Source organism: Haliaeetus albicilla, chromosome 19 (assembly GCF_947461875.1).
Source record: "Haliaeetus albicilla chromosome 19, bHalAlb1.1, whole genome shotgun sequence".
NCBI lineage: Eukaryota > Metazoa > Chordata > Aves > Accipitriformes > Accipitridae > Haliaeetus > Haliaeetus albicilla.
Genome location: NC_091501.1, coordinates 28,770,747 through 28,789,414, shown reverse-complemented (window position 1 = coordinate 28,789,414; position 18,668 = coordinate 28,770,747). Strand labels below are relative to the sequence as shown.

General features: G+C 44.3%; 1 protein-coding gene across 1 annotated transcript in view; it reads right to left on the bottom strand.

Moving 5' to 3' along the window:
- TTLL12 (tubulin tyrosine ligase like 12) overlaps window positions 1–18,379 on the bottom strand; it is a 34,063-nt gene extending 15,684 nt beyond the window's left edge. Inside the window, exons 1-5 of the mRNA XM_069806971.1 lie at window positions 18,187–18,379; window positions 11,522–11,697; window positions 4,941–5,139; window positions 2,942–3,101; window positions 2,169–2,302 (exon numbers count right to left, since the gene is read on the bottom strand). Coding sequence (XP_069663072.1) covers window positions 2,169–2,302; window positions 2,942–3,101; window positions 4,941–5,139; window positions 11,522–11,697; window positions 18,187–18,306 — 789 coding nt within the window. The 5' untranslated portion in view covers window positions 18,307–18,379. The remainder of the gene's footprint in view (window positions 1–2,168; window positions 2,303–2,941; window positions 3,102–4,940; window positions 5,140–11,521; window positions 11,698–18,186) is intronic.
- Window positions 18,380–18,668: the final 289 nt, after the last annotated feature.

The following is an 18,668-nucleotide window of genomic DNA, read 5'->3' as shown; positions in this document are numbered from 1 at the left end:
TCCACAACAGTTCCAGCTGCTGCAGGCTGTCCTCACAAGTTGCAGTGGTGAAATGTCTGTCCAGCCATAGACATACCTCTTTAAGGCTGTTATAAGGAATACAATCATACATAATTGGAAAGCATAAACAAAACCACAAACGCAATCAAAGATGTCAGACATCACCTTCTAAAATAGACTGCACAGTACAAATACAAAATAATTCCTGCAGTCACCTAAAAATAGGAAGGGCGCCTGTACTTTTAAGAGAAGACTACAATTCTCAGAACAGTACCAGAGGATTCATTACTGTCTTTTCTCAACTTGAATGCAGGGAGCTGTTGCAGAACATCAACTACTCTAGCCCCTCTAAGGGATACTTCTTCCATCCCAGACACTTCATTAGAAGCTACCTCCCCTGACACCGGTTTCTGCAATCATTGCCCAGTCATTACCCATAGTACCATTTAAGTTACAGCCTTTGCGGTCTGTGTTGGAGACCAAAATCAGGTAACAGAACAAAAAACAGGTAAAAGTTAAGCAACAATGTTGCTGCAACAGCTCTGTGATGCTTTTAAATAGAACACTGAAGCCTTCAGGTTTATTTAAAGGAAAATTAGAATAAGAAATATAACATCCTCAGCTACAGTAAAAACCAACAACACAGCCCATTTAACAACAAATGATTATTTGCACATAGTAGTAAAGCAGTTGCAGAAATTGTATAGTGATAGCAGCAAACAATTTTGAAACAGTATGACTTGCATAAACATTTAGAAGCATTTTCACACAATTTTATTTCCCTGCAAAACTGCTGGCTCACATATTAATGCTTTAAACAGATCTCTGAAGTTGACTGTACTTTTTTCAGTACACAGCTCTGCTTATGTGAAAAGAGGGGAATTTAGAAGTGTCAGCAACATGGTATCTCTTTCTAGCTATCTCCCTTTTGGTGTTTAAGGATGTGCTATGCCCTAAGCTATTCTTCACTGGTCGGTCACCAGTTAAGACTTTAATCTACAGCTAAACATTCTAGAGTAAAAGAAAGCTCTGTTGGTTGGTTCTAGCACTGATATTTTGCTGTCACCTCTTCTCAATAGCTGAGTGGCAGAGACACAGTAAAGAAAAAAAAAGGGTATTTTGAGAAGATGTTTTTAAGGTGGGGTAGTAAAGGAGGATACTGTTTGCCCATTTGCCACACAGTTCTTTAAGTTAACCTGATAATCCCAAAACAGAATTAAAACACATGCAAAAAATTGCCTTATCTGAGATCCAGGCACTTTTGACAAGAGAACACCTGTAAGACATAAACTGTGGGTGCATTGTTGTTCCTCATTTGTAAATGCAAAGTACATCTATACCTCTTCCAAAAATGCAAAATCCCAACCAACCAATCTGACTTAGGTTACAAGACAGCCCAGCTATTCTGAGTGTATACCTTTACTTCACAGAAGCGGGTTAACTTCATTTCTGACTAGATATTGTTAATAACAATCTGGATCCAGCAGTTTCTGCCTATTCTCTACCATAAGAAACAGATAGTTGGGGTACAAATTCATCTTCAAAGCTGCATTTTGATTGCTATTAGTGGCAACTACAGCATCCTCATAGGCATGAAGTTTCTTCATTTTTCTTAAAAAGGAATCTCATGCAGACTTCACTCTTGAAAAGGAGATTCCAAACATTTCACATCCTTAAAATATCACAAACCTTAGTAGAAAGGAGAGCTCAAAACAAAACAGACAAGTACTTTGTAACAGTGCTATCAAATTAAAGATGTCTCTGCTCCGACATTTAATGGTTCTAAACCATGACATTAAATGAGTAGCCAGGCTGAAAAACATAACCACTCCTAAAATATTTCTGTAATTCAAGACCAACCAGAAGTGCTACCATAATAAATCCAATTGGTAAGCCTATTAGACAATGTATCAAATATCTAACTGGGCGATGGGTACCTCCATATGAAGTACATTGTAGCATGCTTATAAAAAAAGTTACACAATACTGCAGTAACATATTAGAACTCATTTGTGTTGCTTCAGTTTTTAAACAGTTAATTATTATATGCGAGATTTCTTCTCTCACCATGCTTTCTTTGAAATAATTTTTTTTAATTTAATAGCTATACTCTGAATCAATCTTTAAGCCTAAGAAGCAGCAAAATCAGAATTCTTGCAATGTTATACCTGGTAATGCTCATCTGATGGCTCTGGTGTAAAACAGTTGACATCCAACACTTCAGTAGGCACCCATGGTAACAAAACACACTTCCTGATCAAGCGATCTGTTTCCCCATAAGCATAATCACGAGTCACTTCATCTGCAGCAAAACAAGGAGAAACGCTCAAAACTGCCTTTCATTCTCCACTGAAAATCTTCCTCATGGCATATCACATATATGACAGTTGAACAGTTGACACCACAACTTCTGTTATTTAAATGTAAAATCATAGATAATTAAAGAACTACATTAAAAAGCATATTGTTTAGGATGCAAAAATTAGTCTGAAACTATTAGTCAAGAGAGTTGGACACTTATCTCCTCCACATGATGGGGGCATAAGGTGGCCCCCAACCAAGATTACAGGAGTAAATCTTTGGCCTGGCATTTCCCAACTTCCAGTACTTGAATTTCTGACTCAAAGCTACAAACAGACTTTTAAGGAAATTTTATTAAACTCTCAGATGACTGAATCAGTAGTTTCACTAAGACAGTGATGCAAGATTTAAGTTCTCTATCAATAAAACTTCAGCAACATTTTTGGACTGATAAAGGCCTCATAAATTACAGAATTATCAGGCAGAGAACTTTTAAATTTGATAGCATTACAAGTATGCCATCATTTTGGTCTTAAAATATTTGTTCTACTGTGAAGTGCTCAATGATTTGTAAGAATATGGCCTGTCTTCTATTGTGAGCTTAAAGAAAATATATATATATACTCAGACACACACTTACCACCAGTTTCAAGGTCTCTCAAAGGCCAGAGAACAGTATAAGCAATTTGTTGAGGCATATAAAACAGAGGCGCTGTTGCAAAACTAGGCTGATCTGAATGCTGAATGCGTGATCCAAATTCATCCATAATGTACCAGACAGGAACCTTCTCCTCTGCAGTCTGTACAATTAAAGAGCAAGACAACCTGCACATATCAACTGGCAGAAAAGCACTGCAAGACAGAAGGCCCTGGCAGCACCCCCTACACCATTTCTCTGTTTCCTACTCTAGCCAAGATTGTGAGCAGGTGCTAGGTACAGAGTAACACTTCCATCCCTACAACTCTGAGGCTAAGCCAGCCTAGCATCCAGCCACTGCTGGGAACAGCCTGTTTCCATCTCAACTGCACAGTCCCATCCTCTTTGTTATGCTACTGCTATTGCTTACCAGACCTGCTTCCCCTCTACCAAACTAGCCAGTTCAGGGAGCTAAACCAGCAGAATGCTGTTTGGTTTTTTTGGTAGGGTTAGTTTTCCTGCAGTTTCTATCAGAACCAGTTCACTACAAGGACGAGCTGGAAGTTTACAGCTTAAGAGTAAACGAGACCAGAACTGCCCCTGCAACAAGAGCTGGCTCTAAGAGTGTTGAGGCTGCATCACCAAACTATCCCTTCCTGCAACACTGGTCATGATAAAATGCTAAATGAATGAATAAACCTTAAATTGCTGGCTAGCACTACTGTCACCCTTTTACAGATGCAGAAATGGAGGCATAGAGATTAGGCTTAAGATATTCAAGCAGCCCAAGGCCAGAAAGGGGAATAGAAGACAAATTCAGCTACAAGTTGAATTAACTGTCTTCCAGGAAAGCACTTTTCAAGTGGTAAAACAAACAATTCCACCTGACTCAAAAGCCATTCATGACAAGAAGATGGGAAACAAGGACATAGGATAGGAAGATGGAGAGATACTGTTCAGATCTCCGTTTTATTTAAGGAAAAAAACCCAAACCAAAAACACTAAGAAAAAAAGAAAGCAGTCACAACTAATCCCTTTTTCAGGGATTTTTCAGGTCTGATACTGCTGTGAGCTAAGCTGATACCTTAATTGATAAAGGTGTCCACCCCAGGGAACAACCTCAAGCCCCTGAGTTAAGAGCTGCAGGTTGGTCGTGTTCACACTGCTCAGAGTTAGCCCTGCCCATTCTGCACAGGGCTTGGCCTGAAGAATTTGCCTGTCTTCTCTTTAATCCAAAATACTCACAATAGCCTAAGAGGTACATTGCAGCCCCTATAAAAGTTTCTAACTGAACTCTGAGGGTTGTATTCCCTCATAAATGGCACACATGCACTTGAGGGTGTTTGAAGACTCAAAACCTGCTGGTACAGTGCTGAAGGACTACGTAGGCCAGAGGGACCAAGCGTGGTGTGGTCTTATCCACACTACCTAAAAGTAGCAGTCCTTGGAGTAAGCTATGCCAAGAAACTTAGGCTCCATCTCGAAGCTAGTTGGTTCTCACCTGAGGGTGAGCTAATATTTACATAGTACAGCCAATCAGTTGCCAAATACAAACCAGGAAGTTAAGTTATCTGACAGTGTAGATATATCCCCGATATGTAAAGCACTCTACACAGGTGAGGAAAACTGTGAGCAGACACACACTTTTATGTGAGACAGTTGATTCATGAGAGGTTCTTTCCTTCACTATGAGAAAGTTTGAGCAGAAAAAACTCACATAACATACAAGCAGATCTTCCATCTTCTAGCTCCCTTCTTTTGCAGCAGACTCTTCCCCTCTCTATAAAAAAACCCCTCAAAGTTCTCATCAGAAAGCTGGTAGCAAGCCACTGTGCATTTTAGCCCTACGTGACATTTGCTCTCCTTCTAAGTAGAAGTTTATTCTGAAATACCTGTAAAGGGCCTTTTTTGTATTGAAAATATTAACAGCCATATATCGAAATGTCTTCACTCAGGATTGCTCAGAACTTTTTAGCATCCTAATTAGGCTTTAGATACTTACCCCTTGAGAAAGCTGGTAGGTCTGATTGTATTTCCACATTTCCTGCAACACTTGCTCAATACTGCCCTCATCTGGGATCTCTCCGTGAAAGTCGATTCCCATGAGATTTGTCATTCTATGCAGTAAGCCGGGTACGTGAAGCAGCTGCTGGCGGGCATGTTCGACACGGTAAGTCCAGGCATGGTCGATGAGGAAAATGCTTAAAGAGAATTTTGGTAACATTACAACGGTATATTTTTACACATATATAGCCAAATGTTCTGTGAATAAGAGCTACATTTCCTTGTAGATGGTTTGATAACTAAGTCTTCTCTTACTCCCAAAATCACTCCCAGAGCACACATGGTGACATTACAGGTTAGAACAACTTCCCAGCAGTATCTTATACTCTGCTTTTGTTCCAGAAGGCTTATTATGCATTAGTTAGTATTGCCATGAAAATGGGGAGCAAACACATAACAGGGCACTTGGCACTTAAGTTTGTAAGCCCGGGTGCCTTTAAAGGCTGGGAACAGAAGAGTTTCTTCCCTTTTGATCATTATTAACTCCAGTGCATCAACCTGATATTCTTGCCTGAAGAAGGAAAACAATACATTATTTTGCAAAAGTATTCGAGGACCTTGTTAGCCATGAGCTCTGTGACATCTACCATCATCTGTAAAACTAGGTGGAGGGATCTGATCATTAAAAGCCTGTATCATTTGCTATTAAAAATGTTTTTTTGGTTATTTCTCCTTGGGTTGTTTGGGGTGTTTCCACCCCCCAATCTTCTTAGAAAAAAAGTGCATTGTTTTAAAAGAATTACCAATCTAACCCAAAAGAAAAATCACAACTGGCACAGCTTCCCTTGACAAGTTTAACCCTTGTTTAGGCTGCATGATTTTTACAGAAAACACATAGCTATTCAAACAGAAGGGTTCTCCACATTTGGTTATATCCTCTTACTGAACGAAGTCAGAGAAGAATCTGAATTCTACTTGCTAAAAAAAACCCAACACAACAAACAAACAAAAAAACCAAGCCCACGCCTCCCAAACAAAACCACCCCACCACCCATATTTCAGAAAGCTAAAAACAAGTCAGCTGTCACGTACACTGAGTATCCTTGAACAATTATTGTATCTCAGATTCCACATACAGAAGAAACCTCATTTAATCTTAAAATTAAAGACTCCGGAGAATGCTAAGGTCAAGCTCTTTGGAAATCTGTTAGCAAACAGGTGTGCTGGTGCTCTGCTCCTACATTCCCACACATCTGAATGCTGCAAGGAAGCCCAAGATTATCACAGGAGCTGTTTTGAACTCCAAGTGTGTTCTCAGATTTAGAAAGGCAATGACTTAGCTTAAAGCAAGCATGTAAAGGCAGATACCTATGCTCTATGCTGGTTTTACTCATCAAGGCTAAATTTAGATTTTTAGACTTTGTATGTTTATCTAAGACCTAAAAAGTATGAAAGTTTTGGTAAAAGAAGTTTTATAGAACTGAGCAGAATTGGTTTTAGATCTCCAACAGAATTGCCTTCATCTCACTGCCACTTATTTATATATGACAAATAGCCTGTTCCATGTTTGAAATCAGTAAGAACACAAAAAGCTGTGTGGTAACACTAAGTTGTTTCTTATGGTACTTTTTTCTAGTGTTATAGCTGCATACTAGTCTCATATTCATGACAGATAAGCTGATTCTGAAGAAAGCCAACAGTAACTTGATGTATTCAATTATATACACGTGCAATCACATGATCATACCCTTGAATTATATTTTAGCCAACTGGCAGAAATGTAATAGTCCATGGATCATTACTTTGAAGCTGCTTAGCACCTCCTTAGCCTGAGATTTGTGAAAGTCACAATTATTTCTTCATTTCTTTTTTTTTCCAAGGGCACACAGTCTTGCAGGTGCAAAGTATCATTTTGTATTGTTTTGTTTCTCCACAATTCATTTCAAGGTCGCCTTTTCCCTGTTTTTTCCCTCAGTTTACTAAAACCAATTTCTAAGCATCTTCTGGCATGATTTGAAAAGGAATGACACAACCGCAGGAGATTTGAACGCGGCGTAATGGTTGGCAGCATTCAGTCAGTGGCGAGGCCAGCAGTGGCAGTGGTAAGTCGGCGGCTAAGCACTAGATTGAGGCGGACCGGGAGGTTCCCGAGGCCTGGGAGTGCCGGGGAAGAGTGGAGGGACCCGGCAGCTCTCGCGAGAGAGGCTGGCGTGGCGCGGGCCTTGCCAGGGGCAACCACGGGAGATTTGAACGGCCCTGAGGAGCACCAGCGACCAGGAGCACGGTGCATTAGTTTGTGCAGGCAGGGTGCAGCCCCCCCTCTTCCCAGCTGGAGAAGGCTACTCAAGTGGTGGGTGTCAGCCCAGAGAGAGACCCAGGTATGGTTGCCACTCGGGTGAAAGCCGTTGTTACGAAAAATATGGCAACGCAGACAGAGGTCCCACGTAAGCATGCGGCTGTCCAGGTCTCTGGCTGCAGGGAGTGCCTGAGTCTATCACCAATGATGGAGGTCAGCAGGGACACCTCTTGTGTGAGGTGTGACCAGGTGAATGATCTGCTCAGCCTGGTGGTAGAGATGAAGGAGGAGGTGGAAAGGTTGAGGAGTATCAGGGAGTGTGAGAGGGAGATAGACTGGTGGGCCCACACCCTGCCATCCCTGACGCAGAGGCAGCAGATGGAGGCTCTGCGAGAAGCGGAGGTTCCCCTGCCCTCCTGCCACCAGACAGGAGGGGACCTAAGAGATGGAGGGGAATGGATACAGGTCCCTGCTCGGGGAGGCAGGCGAGTCCCCTCCCGGTCTCCCTCACCTTCCCAGTTGCCCCTACACAACAGCTATGGGGCTCTGGAACTTGAGGACCAGGCCAGTGAAGATCAGGGTGTAGATGAAGCCCTATCTAGGAAGGTGCCTAGGCTCAGTCGGGCAGCCCCACACATACTCTGAAAAAAGAAAAAGGAGGGTAATTGTCATAGGCAACTCCCTTTTGAGGGGGACAGAGGGCCCAATATGCAGACCTGACCCATCCTACAGGGAAGTCTGCTGCCTCCCTGGGGCCTGGGTAAAAGACATTACCAGGCAACTCCCTGGTCTGGTTCGGACCTCTGATTATTACCCATTGCTGGTTGTGCAGGTTGGCAGCGATGAGATTGCAGAGAGGAATCCAAAGGCAATCAAAAGGGATTTCAGGGCACTGGGACAATTAATAGAAAGATCGGGAGCACAGGTAGTGTTTCCCTCAATCCCTTCAGTGGCAGGGAAATACACTGAAAGGAACAGCAAAACACACCTGGTTAATACGTGGCTCAGAGGCTGGTGCCATAGGTGGAATTTTGTTTTTTTGATCATGGGGAGGTTTACACAGCACTGGGCTTGCTAGCGACAGATGGTGTCCAGCTATCTCAAAGGGGTAAAAGAATCCTTGCTCATGAGATGGCAGGGCTCATAGAAAGGGCTTTAAACTAGGTTCGAAGGGGGTAAGGGATAAAACTAGGTGCACCAGAGATGAGCTAGGGGCAGCGTGCTGATGTTAGGGGTGGATTCAATAACCCAGCTCAAATGTATCTATGCCAACACACGCAGCATGGGCAATAAACAGGAGGAGCTGGAAGCCATTGTGCAGCAGGACAGATATGACTTAGTTGCCATCATGGAAACATGGTGGGACAACTCCCACGACTGGAGTGCTGCAATGGATGGCTACAAGCTCTTCAGAAGGGATAGGCAAGGTAGAAGAGGTGGTGGGGTGGCTCTCTATGTTAGGGAATGTTTTGACTGTACAGAGCTACATGATTCTGATGACAAGGTGGAGTGCTTATGGGTGAGGATGAGAGGGAAAGCCAATAAGGCAGATATTGTGCTGGGAGTCTGTTATAGACCGCCCGACCAGGTTGAAGAGACAGATGAATCATTCTACAAGCGGCTGGCAGTAGTCTCAGAATCATGTGCCCTTGTCCTTGTGGGGGACTTTAACTTTCCAGACATCTGCTGGAAATACAACACAGCGGTGAGTAAACAATCTAGGACGTTCCTGGAGTGTGTGGAAGATAACTTCTTGGCACAGCTGGTGGGTGAGCCAACCAGGGGAGGAGCCTTGCTAGATCTGTTGTTTTTGAACAGGGAAGGATTGGTGGAAGGTGTGATGGTTGGAGGCTGTCTTGGGCTTAGCAACCATGAAATGATAGAATTTTCAATTCTTGGTGAGACAAAGAAGGTGATCAGCAAAACCACCACTATGGACTTCCGGAGGGCAAACTTTGGCCTCTTCAAGGCACTGGTTGAGAGAGTGCCTTGGGAGATGGTCCTGAAGGGCAAAGGGGTCCAGGAGGGATGGACATTCTTTAAGAAGGAAATCTTAATGGCTCAGGACCAGGCTATTCCCATGTGCCGCAAGTCAAACCGCCAAGGAAAATGACCAGCCTGGCTGAATGGGGAGCTTTTGCTAGGACTCAAGGGAAAAAGGAGAGTTTATCATCTCTGGAGGAAAGGGCAGGCAACTTGGGAGGAGTACAGGGATCTTGTTAGATCATACAGAGAGAAAATTAGAAAGGCAAAAGCTCAGCTAGAACTAAATCTGGCCACTATCGTAAGGGACAACAAAAAATGTTTTTACAAATATGTTAACAGTAAAAAGAATCCCAAGGAGAATATCTTTCCTTTAATGGATACAGAAGGGAACGTAGCAACCAGTAATGAGGAAAAGGTCGAGGTACTTAATGCCTTCTTTGCCTCAGTCTTTAATAGTGACTCCAGTCATCCTCAGGGTACTCCACCCACTGAGCTGGAAGGTAAGGATGAAGAGCATAACATACCCCCCTTAATCCAGGAGGAATTAGTTAGGGACCTGCTACGCCACCTGAACACTCAGAAATCTATGGGACCTGATGGGATCCATCCAAGAGTACTGAGGGAACTGGCAGAGGTCCTTGCCAAGACACTCTCTATCATCTATCAGTGATCCTGGTCAAGAAGGGAGGTCCCAGAGGACTGGAGGCTTGCCAATGTGACTCCCATTTATAAGAAGGGTGGGAGGGAGGATCCGGGGAACTACAGGCCTGTCAGCCTGATCTCGGTACCGGGGAAGATTATGGAACTGTTTGTCTTGAGACCACTCACATGGCAAGTCCAGGACAAGCAGGGGATTGGGCCCAGTCAGCGTGGGTTTATGAAAGGCGGGTTCTGCTTGACCAACCTGATCTCCTTCTATGACCAGGTGACCCACCTAGTGGATGAGGGAAAGGCTGTGGATGTTATCTACCTCGACTTCAGCAAGGCCTTTGACACTGTCTCTCATGGCATACTCCTTGAGAAGCTGGCATCTCGTGGCCTGGACGGGTGCACTCTCCACTGGGTGAAAAACTGGCTGGATGGCCAAGCCCAGAGGGTAGTGGTGAATGAGGTGAAATCCAGTTGGCGGCAGGTCACAAGTGGTGTTCCCCAGGGCTCGGTGTTGGGCCCTGTTCTGTTTAATATCTTCACTGATGATTTGGATGAGGGGATTGAGTGCACCCTCAGCAAGTTTGCAGACAACACCAAGTTGGGAGGCAGGGTCGGTCTGCTTGAGGGTAGGGAGGCTCTACAAAGAGATCTGGACAGGCTGGATTGATGGGCTGAGCCTAATCGTATGAAGTTCAATAAGGCCAGGTGCTGGGTCCTGCACTTCGGTCACAGCAACCCCATGCAGCACTACAAGCTTGGGGAAGAGTGGCTGGAAAGCTGCCCAGCGGAAAAGGACCCGGGGGTGCTGGCTGACAGCCAGCTGTATACAAGCCAGCAGTGTGCCCAGGTGGCCAAGAAGGTCAATCACATCCTAGGCTGTATCAGAAATAGTGTGGCCAGCAGGAGCAGGGAGGTGGTTGTTCCCCTGTACTCAGCACTGGTGAGGCCGCACCTCGAGTGCTGTGTTCAGTTTTGGGCCCCTCACCACAAGAAAGACATGGAGGTGCTGGAGCGTGTCCAGAGAAGGGCAACCAAGTTGATGAGGGGCCTGGAGCACAAGTCTTATGAGGAGCAGCTGAGGGAGCTGGGGTGGTTTAGTCTGGAGAAAAGGAGGCTGAGGGGAGACCTTATCGCTCTCTACAACTACCTGAAGGGAGGTGGTAGTGAGGTGGGTACTGGTCTCTTCTATCAAGTAACTAGTGATAGGATGAGAGGAAATGGCCTCAAGTTGAGGCAAGAGAGATTTAGGTTGGATATTAGGAAAAAATTTTTTACTGAGAGGGAAACATTGGAATGGGCTGCCCAGGGAAGTGGTTGAGTCACCATCCCTGGAGATATTCAGAAAGCGAGTAGACAGGGTACTTCAGGACATGGTTTAGTGGGCATGGTTAGTGGTTGGACTCGATGATCTTGAAGGTCTTTTCCAACCTAAACGATTCTATGATTCTAAGATACTTGCACTGCTAGTACCCTTTGCAAGATGTGCCTCATAGCATGCACCTTTCTTCAAACAGGCAGCTATGTCTTATAGTAAGAAAAGAGGATTTCTGAATAGGTTCAAACAAGTTTTAAAGCAAACTCTCTGTATGATTTTAGGGCTTAAGACTACCCAAAGACTGAATACTAGTTCTGAAATCACTACTCACCTATTGGGATTGGAGGCTTGAAGCCCATTCTCATTTGTTACAATAACTTTGAAACATGGTTCATTTCCAGGATTTGGTTTCTTTTTAAATTCTTCTTCCATTTCTTCATCACCTTCTTCCCCCTCATCTGCCTCTTCTACTTGCATTATCCCAAAGTAGTCACCAGCATCAAATACCTGAGATAGAAAATGCACAAAATATCAAGCAGCTGGCTGAGGCAGTACCCTGATGCTCACTAATGCAACACTGAAATGCACTTGTAGACAATGTTGACCTGCAATCTGATAAAAATTGGCATTTTTAACTTAACAGATAAGTGAACAACAGTATTTATTCTTTCACATTTTAATAGAGCAGTCTGTCTGGGAAGTTTCTTTAGTTAATATTGGCAGGAAGCTTTGCTGGTTTCTTTGGTACCAATAGGTCTACTGATGATCATCTATTAGTTTAACTCCTCATAAAGAATTTTAGAAGCTGAAAATGGAATACCTTTGCTCAACTTTGCTAAAACCAAGAATTTAAGACCTGCAAAACCAGGTGTTACCCAGGATCCACAACTATACTAAAGTACATTAAGGTCCCTGAAGAAAAAGAGTTTTTACCAATCGAGTTCTGAACCAATTAAGAAATCTCAGCATGTTTCCCCCTCTCCTCTTTCCCTACAAAAGGAACTGCCTGTGCTCGCTCACCTCCAGATGAATTAGAAGATTCCCTATAGTGCTGCAAGTTAAGGTCTATACACTTGCCTCCACTAATGTGTTGAAAGGGGTTTGTTTACATTCTTGCCTACTCTAGATGTAACACCTTCATCTAGAACCTACATAAATTAAAGTAGGTTACTACAGAAGTTTCCCTTCTGCCCAAAATCTTGCCAAATGGTGGGCTTGCATAGCTTTTGCAGAACCAAGACTGCTGACAACTTCTGTTATTTCAAAGTAAACATATACTTTTAAGAATTAAAAAAAAAAAGCGTAAAGCCTCAGAAGACTTACCAAAATAACTCCCTCTGAAAGGATTTGAAAAGTCACTCATGCTCTATATAATGAACCAGGCAGGAGCAAACAAATCATTTGCCTCAATCTAATCTCACTAGAAAGTAGCAGGGAGGGAGAAAGACCTAGAAGCGTAACCTCTAGAGTTACCGGTTTAACATGCCAAGCCCAGGTACACCTAGCCTCTGATGCCACATTATTAGAAGTCATTACTTCTGGACATTGACAACTTACTAGCTATAAAATTCCAGTGGCAGCAAAAAGCTTTTAATTGAACAAGTGAGTGTTCCTTCAGGATAACTATTTTGGCTAAGCCTGAACAGAAGGGCAAGGAAATCAACTCCCTATGTGTAAAGCAAGGCCACCTAGACAAAGCAGATAGAAGCCCTAAGACATCTAGCAAGGGGGGAAGACAGCAGGGAAACACCGCCTACTTCAGATCTTAAGCCCACAGCACAGTATCGTAGACCAGATCCAAGTGGAGAAGTGCCTGAAATTCCCTTCTGAGGAGCAGGGGATGATATTTTCCTTTGGGCTGGGGGGTGGAAAAAGAAGATGCCAGCAATATGTTCGCTAACTCCACACAAACATTTTTCTTAAATAAAATTATTTTGCAAACCACTTCACTAGAGATTAAAAATACACCTTTTTTTTTTTTAATCAGAAACTGACTTACTATCTTCCACTTCAGCAGGCATCAAAATAGCTAGCAGTTCTAATTTGTTTCTAGTTTTCCAGTTTTGCTAGAAGAGAACATTACTCAATAGTAAGCAATATCACAACCTCTTGTTGTTACAACAGTAGCCACCAACGTTTCTTTAAGTCTTTGCTCAGTTGCCTGCAAAATTCATAGTCATTCATGTAACTGCAGGCAGGTCCCAGCAAAAGCAAGAGTCCTTCCTTGTGCAGCCATCAGTGGTGTTCACAATTTATTTTCCTCAGGTTAGCTCCCAGCTGGATCAGCTCCCTTATCTGGCTCACTGCACAAGTGCTAATCCCAGCCCACGGCAGGCAGCAAAAAAGTGCACCAGGGCACATGCACATTCCATTCCTCCCTGAAGTGACACTTCGCTGCTCGATCAAGAGCTGTCCTCATCAAGCTCATTAACTAGCAGAAGAAACCACAGCCAAGTGACTGGAAGTCATTAGAAAATTAAAACCGTGAGTGTGATTCACTGGAGTCCACTTGACACCTTCTACAGTATGGCGCTATGTATGCTTTCTACACTTAACATTTGTCTTAATGAGTTTGTAAGAGGTGAGCCAGCTGCTGACTTGGAGGTTAGCCTTCACCCACCACAGGTTCCAACCGTTTACAAAAACACCCATGATGAATGTTAATTTCAGGTCCTTGTACAACTAAAGGAAGCTGTTGGCTTTATATTTTATTATCAGCTCAAGACCTAAAAACGAAGGTAATCCAAATCCTCTAAGCCAAAGTTTTGATCTCTTCCTCCCACACAGCATCAGTTGCATGAGATTGTACCAGTTGCAGTTAGCAAAAACTCTCCACTTTTAACACCTTTTCAGCAGAATTATGCTAAAAAAATTTCTCCTTGAGAATTTATAACCTTGAAAAGGTGGATTAGGTGTAGTCATCTGAAGCAACTCACACTTCTTGGAGCAGCAGTGCAAGACCACCTTAATCAGTGGCTTTTTGTGAGGTGGTTGTTTTTTTTAAATTCATAATTGATAATGCAAACAGTTCAGTAATGAAATGACTGGTTTGGTGGAAGCACCTGGTTGGCAGTGTGGACACACACAGCCTGTTGAGCAGGCGGATGCCACTGCTCTCTTTTCTTCCTCCCTCCTTCTGAGAGAGTCTGTCACACTGTGAACCTGGTAACACAGCTGCACCATTAAAGGAATCTTCAGCTACTTAAGGCAAGTATCAGCTGGAAAAGATCACACCACCAATTTGAAAAGTATAATCTTTTGCTTGGAGCAGAATAGGGAGAACTCACATGAAGTACTCCACCAAAGTAACAATCTCTAGAAGACAGCAACACATTTCCATGGCACAACTATTTGCAAGAAAACATGCTTGGGCAAAATCTCTCCCTCTTCATATTCAGGTGCAGTTCCAACCTAACAAACCCAATGAACCAGAGACTGCGATAACAAAGCAGACACGTCATGACAATTACCACGCACAGGCATCTTCAGTGAATACTTTTTAGGCACAGGCATCTTCAGTGAATACTTTTTAGGCACATGGCAAACTGCTCTGAAGGCCACAGGTAGCCTCTGAGAAACAGCTTGCCCTCCCCTGCTCTGGAAAATAAAGTCTAGTAGTATTGATCATGCTGCATTCCTTCCAGTAATTAATTAAAAGCCTCCATTTCTAACTGGGATGAAACTCTAAGCAGTCCTTTGCCAGAGACATTTCAGGGCCGCAAAAATCTTGCTGCAATACACAGAAGCCTGCCACAGCTTAGCATATGGCTGGAATAGAAAAAAAAGATTATGAATAAAATTAGATGCAGGTACTGTGTTTCTCAGGCTTATAACCAGGCTATACATAGTTTCTTCAGTAATGTAAGAAACAACCACTATATTGGAAATAGAATTTTAGTGTTTATAGTAAATTATTACAAATGCATATGTTTTGTTTTTCAAGTTTCTGCCAGAAATGCAGAACAATTTGCCTCCCAACAGACACTGAACGCTAAAGGCAAAATAAATACATAAAAGCAGATTTCTTGATCTAGCAGATATACCATGTTTCGAACAAGCAATCCAATTTAATTCATGGTTACATAATGCTCTCAGAAGGAAACCTGCTCCAGCAGATCTCAAGGTAAATGGAAAAAAATAAAAACAAAAACCCTCCACTTCTCTCACAGGCTTTAACATACACATAGGAGGGAGGGTGCATTCACTCTGTATGTTGAAGCACGTGTGCGTGTGTTGGAAAACAGCTGCCTGGGCTGGGTTCTAGAGGCACTGATGTAAGAGAGATTTTTATCTATATTATGGATGCAAATTTTCCAAGTTCTATGCTAGAAAGTTTTAATCTTTGCAACAGGTTAGAACAACTGAAAAAATTCCTCCCATCTTCACACATGAAACAAGGAGACTCATCCTATGCTCCATGTTGCACTGATTACTAGCCCCCCCCCCTTTATTCTTTATTACCTAGACTCCCAAAACATTTTCATCCTTTCCCTTCACCTCCTTTGCTTTCTTTACTGCTGCTCCTCCAGCTACTCCACACAACCCCATTCTAAGTAAGGTACTGTAGCTCTATCTCTACCTTCTCAAGAGCTCATCCCAGTTGACCACACTCCTCACTGTAATTTTCCCAGTCTTCTCCATATTCTTCTGCCCTTCTTCTGGATAAAACCCAGAAGTTGCAACAGTAGAGACAAGCACCATCAGCAGCCTAATTTATCTTTGTAAGTACGTTGAAATCATTAAACCTCTTTCCACGTGCACTGGAACACTTAGTACAAAAGAGGACGCTCAGCCACCACTGCAAGCAAAATGAAACAGAAGCAGCAGCCTGTCACCTTAGGGCATATGCTTTCTCCATCCTGCCTTTCGCCATCCTAGCCTCTGTAAAAAGATCAGGACCATGGGTCTCCTCTCACTCTATTGTCTTACCTTCTAAATTTCACACCCCCAACAATGTTGGTAACATGCAAGGGTTTCAGCCACAGGACACACATCTTTTAAGCCTGCATTTTGTCACAGGACAAGTCCACAGTTTGCCAGCTACCTCCAGCTTTCTAATACTGGCATACGGCAATGCAACAGCTTGCAACTTCAGTTTTCCTTACCAGCTTTATACTGCCTTCTATTTCATCCTGTTTCAGTACATCCCTACTCATACCTTCCTATTTAAGCAGAGCAGTAGATATTCCCTGCTCCAAGTCAGTTGTACATATGCTTGCTAAGAGAGGTATAATATAACAGGAAGTTTGTGACTGGGCATATGCTTGAGTTAATGTAGATTTATTATCTCTGTAATACACATGTATTCCTGTTATTAGCAGTACCAGATACACAACAGTTAGAAAGCAGCAGGAACATATTCAGACCCTTCCTGACTGTATGTGCTATAAACACTTCCCTCCTGTCCCAACTTTAAAGTTGAGATGGGGAAAAGAAGCGTTCAAGTAATTAGAAATCAGTTTACTTGTACACAGGTGTTAAACTACAGTCCCCTCGCATTCCCCACTGTCCTGTACTTCCTGTTCAAATTTCTCATCCCATCTCACCTGTTTCTCTACTGTTCATCATGCCCTCCTGCACCCCACTGCTAGTTCCCTTCTCTCCCCATACCCTGAAGTTCCCATCAGATCTCTTTCTCTCCCCAAGACTGGAAGTTCACCTCATTCTTACTTCCTTCTCCAGGTAGACTCCTCCAGACTCCCTGGAGCACTCTCAAGTCTCCAGACAACTAGTTTCAGGTTGTGCCTCTTTCCTGCCTCAGTTCCTTGTTCCTTTACTCCACCAAATCCAAGTCAGCTTTCCTCAACACTGAGCCTGGCTGCATATGTGCAAAATAAAAAAATTTCTAAATTCAACTTGCGTCTTTACAAGCTCTTTGTTCAAAATGACTCCTTTTCTCAACTTTGACTCCCTTCCCTTTCTCATCACAAAGCTCCAGAGAGCAAGTGGATGGTTGCTAGAAACATGGGTGAAAACGGATTCTCCATTCTGGAGCGTGCCTGTGCCCTTACACTCCCTTTAGTTCAGAGCCATGTCCATAGACTCCTGGTGTCAGCTTCAGCTGAAATATACCCAGCCCCTGCAAAGGGATGGTCTGTACGCTGCCTGGGCAGGGCTACAATAGGGGAACTCAAAAAGGCTCACAAAGGCCAATGTCCCCAAATTTATGTCATTGCACATATGAGTGTTGATTTTACAAAGGCTTACAACTTGCCCAAAATTTGGCCTGATAAAAGTCACACAGCACCACCACTCTGAGATGCTCTACAAAGTGGTTCTTGCATTGTTATTATTTTAACCATTGCCAGAACATTCTTCTGCCACCATCCCTATTCTTGGAAAGAGCTGAACAGCTTTTACTTGGATCAAGAATAAATGAACAAACCAACCAGCCTAAAACACTCCCAGAAAACAGTCTGAGACAGGTAATTCGTGCATATGCAAGACGAACTGAGTTAGCTCTGCACAGTTATAAATGACTGAGAACAGGGTAGACCAGTGTGGAAGCGAACTGGGCTGAAGGTTTTAGGACATACTAATCACCTCTCTCCAATACTGGATCTCCAATTACCAGGAACCCCAAACGCTTTCAACCTTTACGCCGACAACAATAAGACGAAATCAGATACGCACGATACACCTAATCTCTTTTACGGTCCTAGGCTGCAGCTTCCGTAACACAACCGGCACGAAGCTTTTCCCCCCCTCCGCTGCTAAGCGACCTCTTGGTTCTCTTCGGCCCGGCTCGTGTGAGGCGAGCCTGCCCCCCCCCCACTCTCCCCTCACCATCGCGGGGAAGGGGGGTTGCTTCGTACCCAGCTGGGGAAGGGAGGAGAGGGGACCCCACGCCCCACCACCGTCTCCTCACAGAGGGAAGCCCCTTCGGCGGGAAACACCGCGCGGGGCCGGGGGCAGGAGGTTGCCCCGCGCGGTGTTTCCCGCCGAAGGGGCTTCCCTCAGCGCCGTTCCTCCCGGCAACGGCCCACGACCACCCACCTCACCACGCAGCTTGCGGCACAGGCTCTCCCAGTAACGCGTCGGGACCCTCGACGCCCGGAGCGCGGCCCCATGCAGGGCCACGAAGGCCGACAGATCCTCCTCACCGTCCCCCGACATGGCCGGGCCCCACCGCTAGCCGTCCCGGCGCAGGCCGGAACACAGCGGGCGGGGGCGGCCCCTAAGTGAGAGGGAGAGAGGGCGGGAAGGCGGGAGCTGCGCGCGCGTGGCGGGGCGTTGCCAGGGGCGGGGCTTCGCCGCGCTGAGGGGAGGTTGGAGCCGTTGGGGGCGGCCGTTGGGCGGTTGCTCGCCTCGGGAAGGGCGCGGGCGGTTTCCAGTCACTCCTGAGGAAAACGGGCCTGAGGGGGGGGCTTTAGTCTGATGAGCAGGTGTGGGTTCTGCTCGTGCTTTGTTCTTCTCCTACCCTTAAGCTTTAATAAAATCACAGCATTCGTGGCGTGGTGCTGGCCACAAGATTTTTG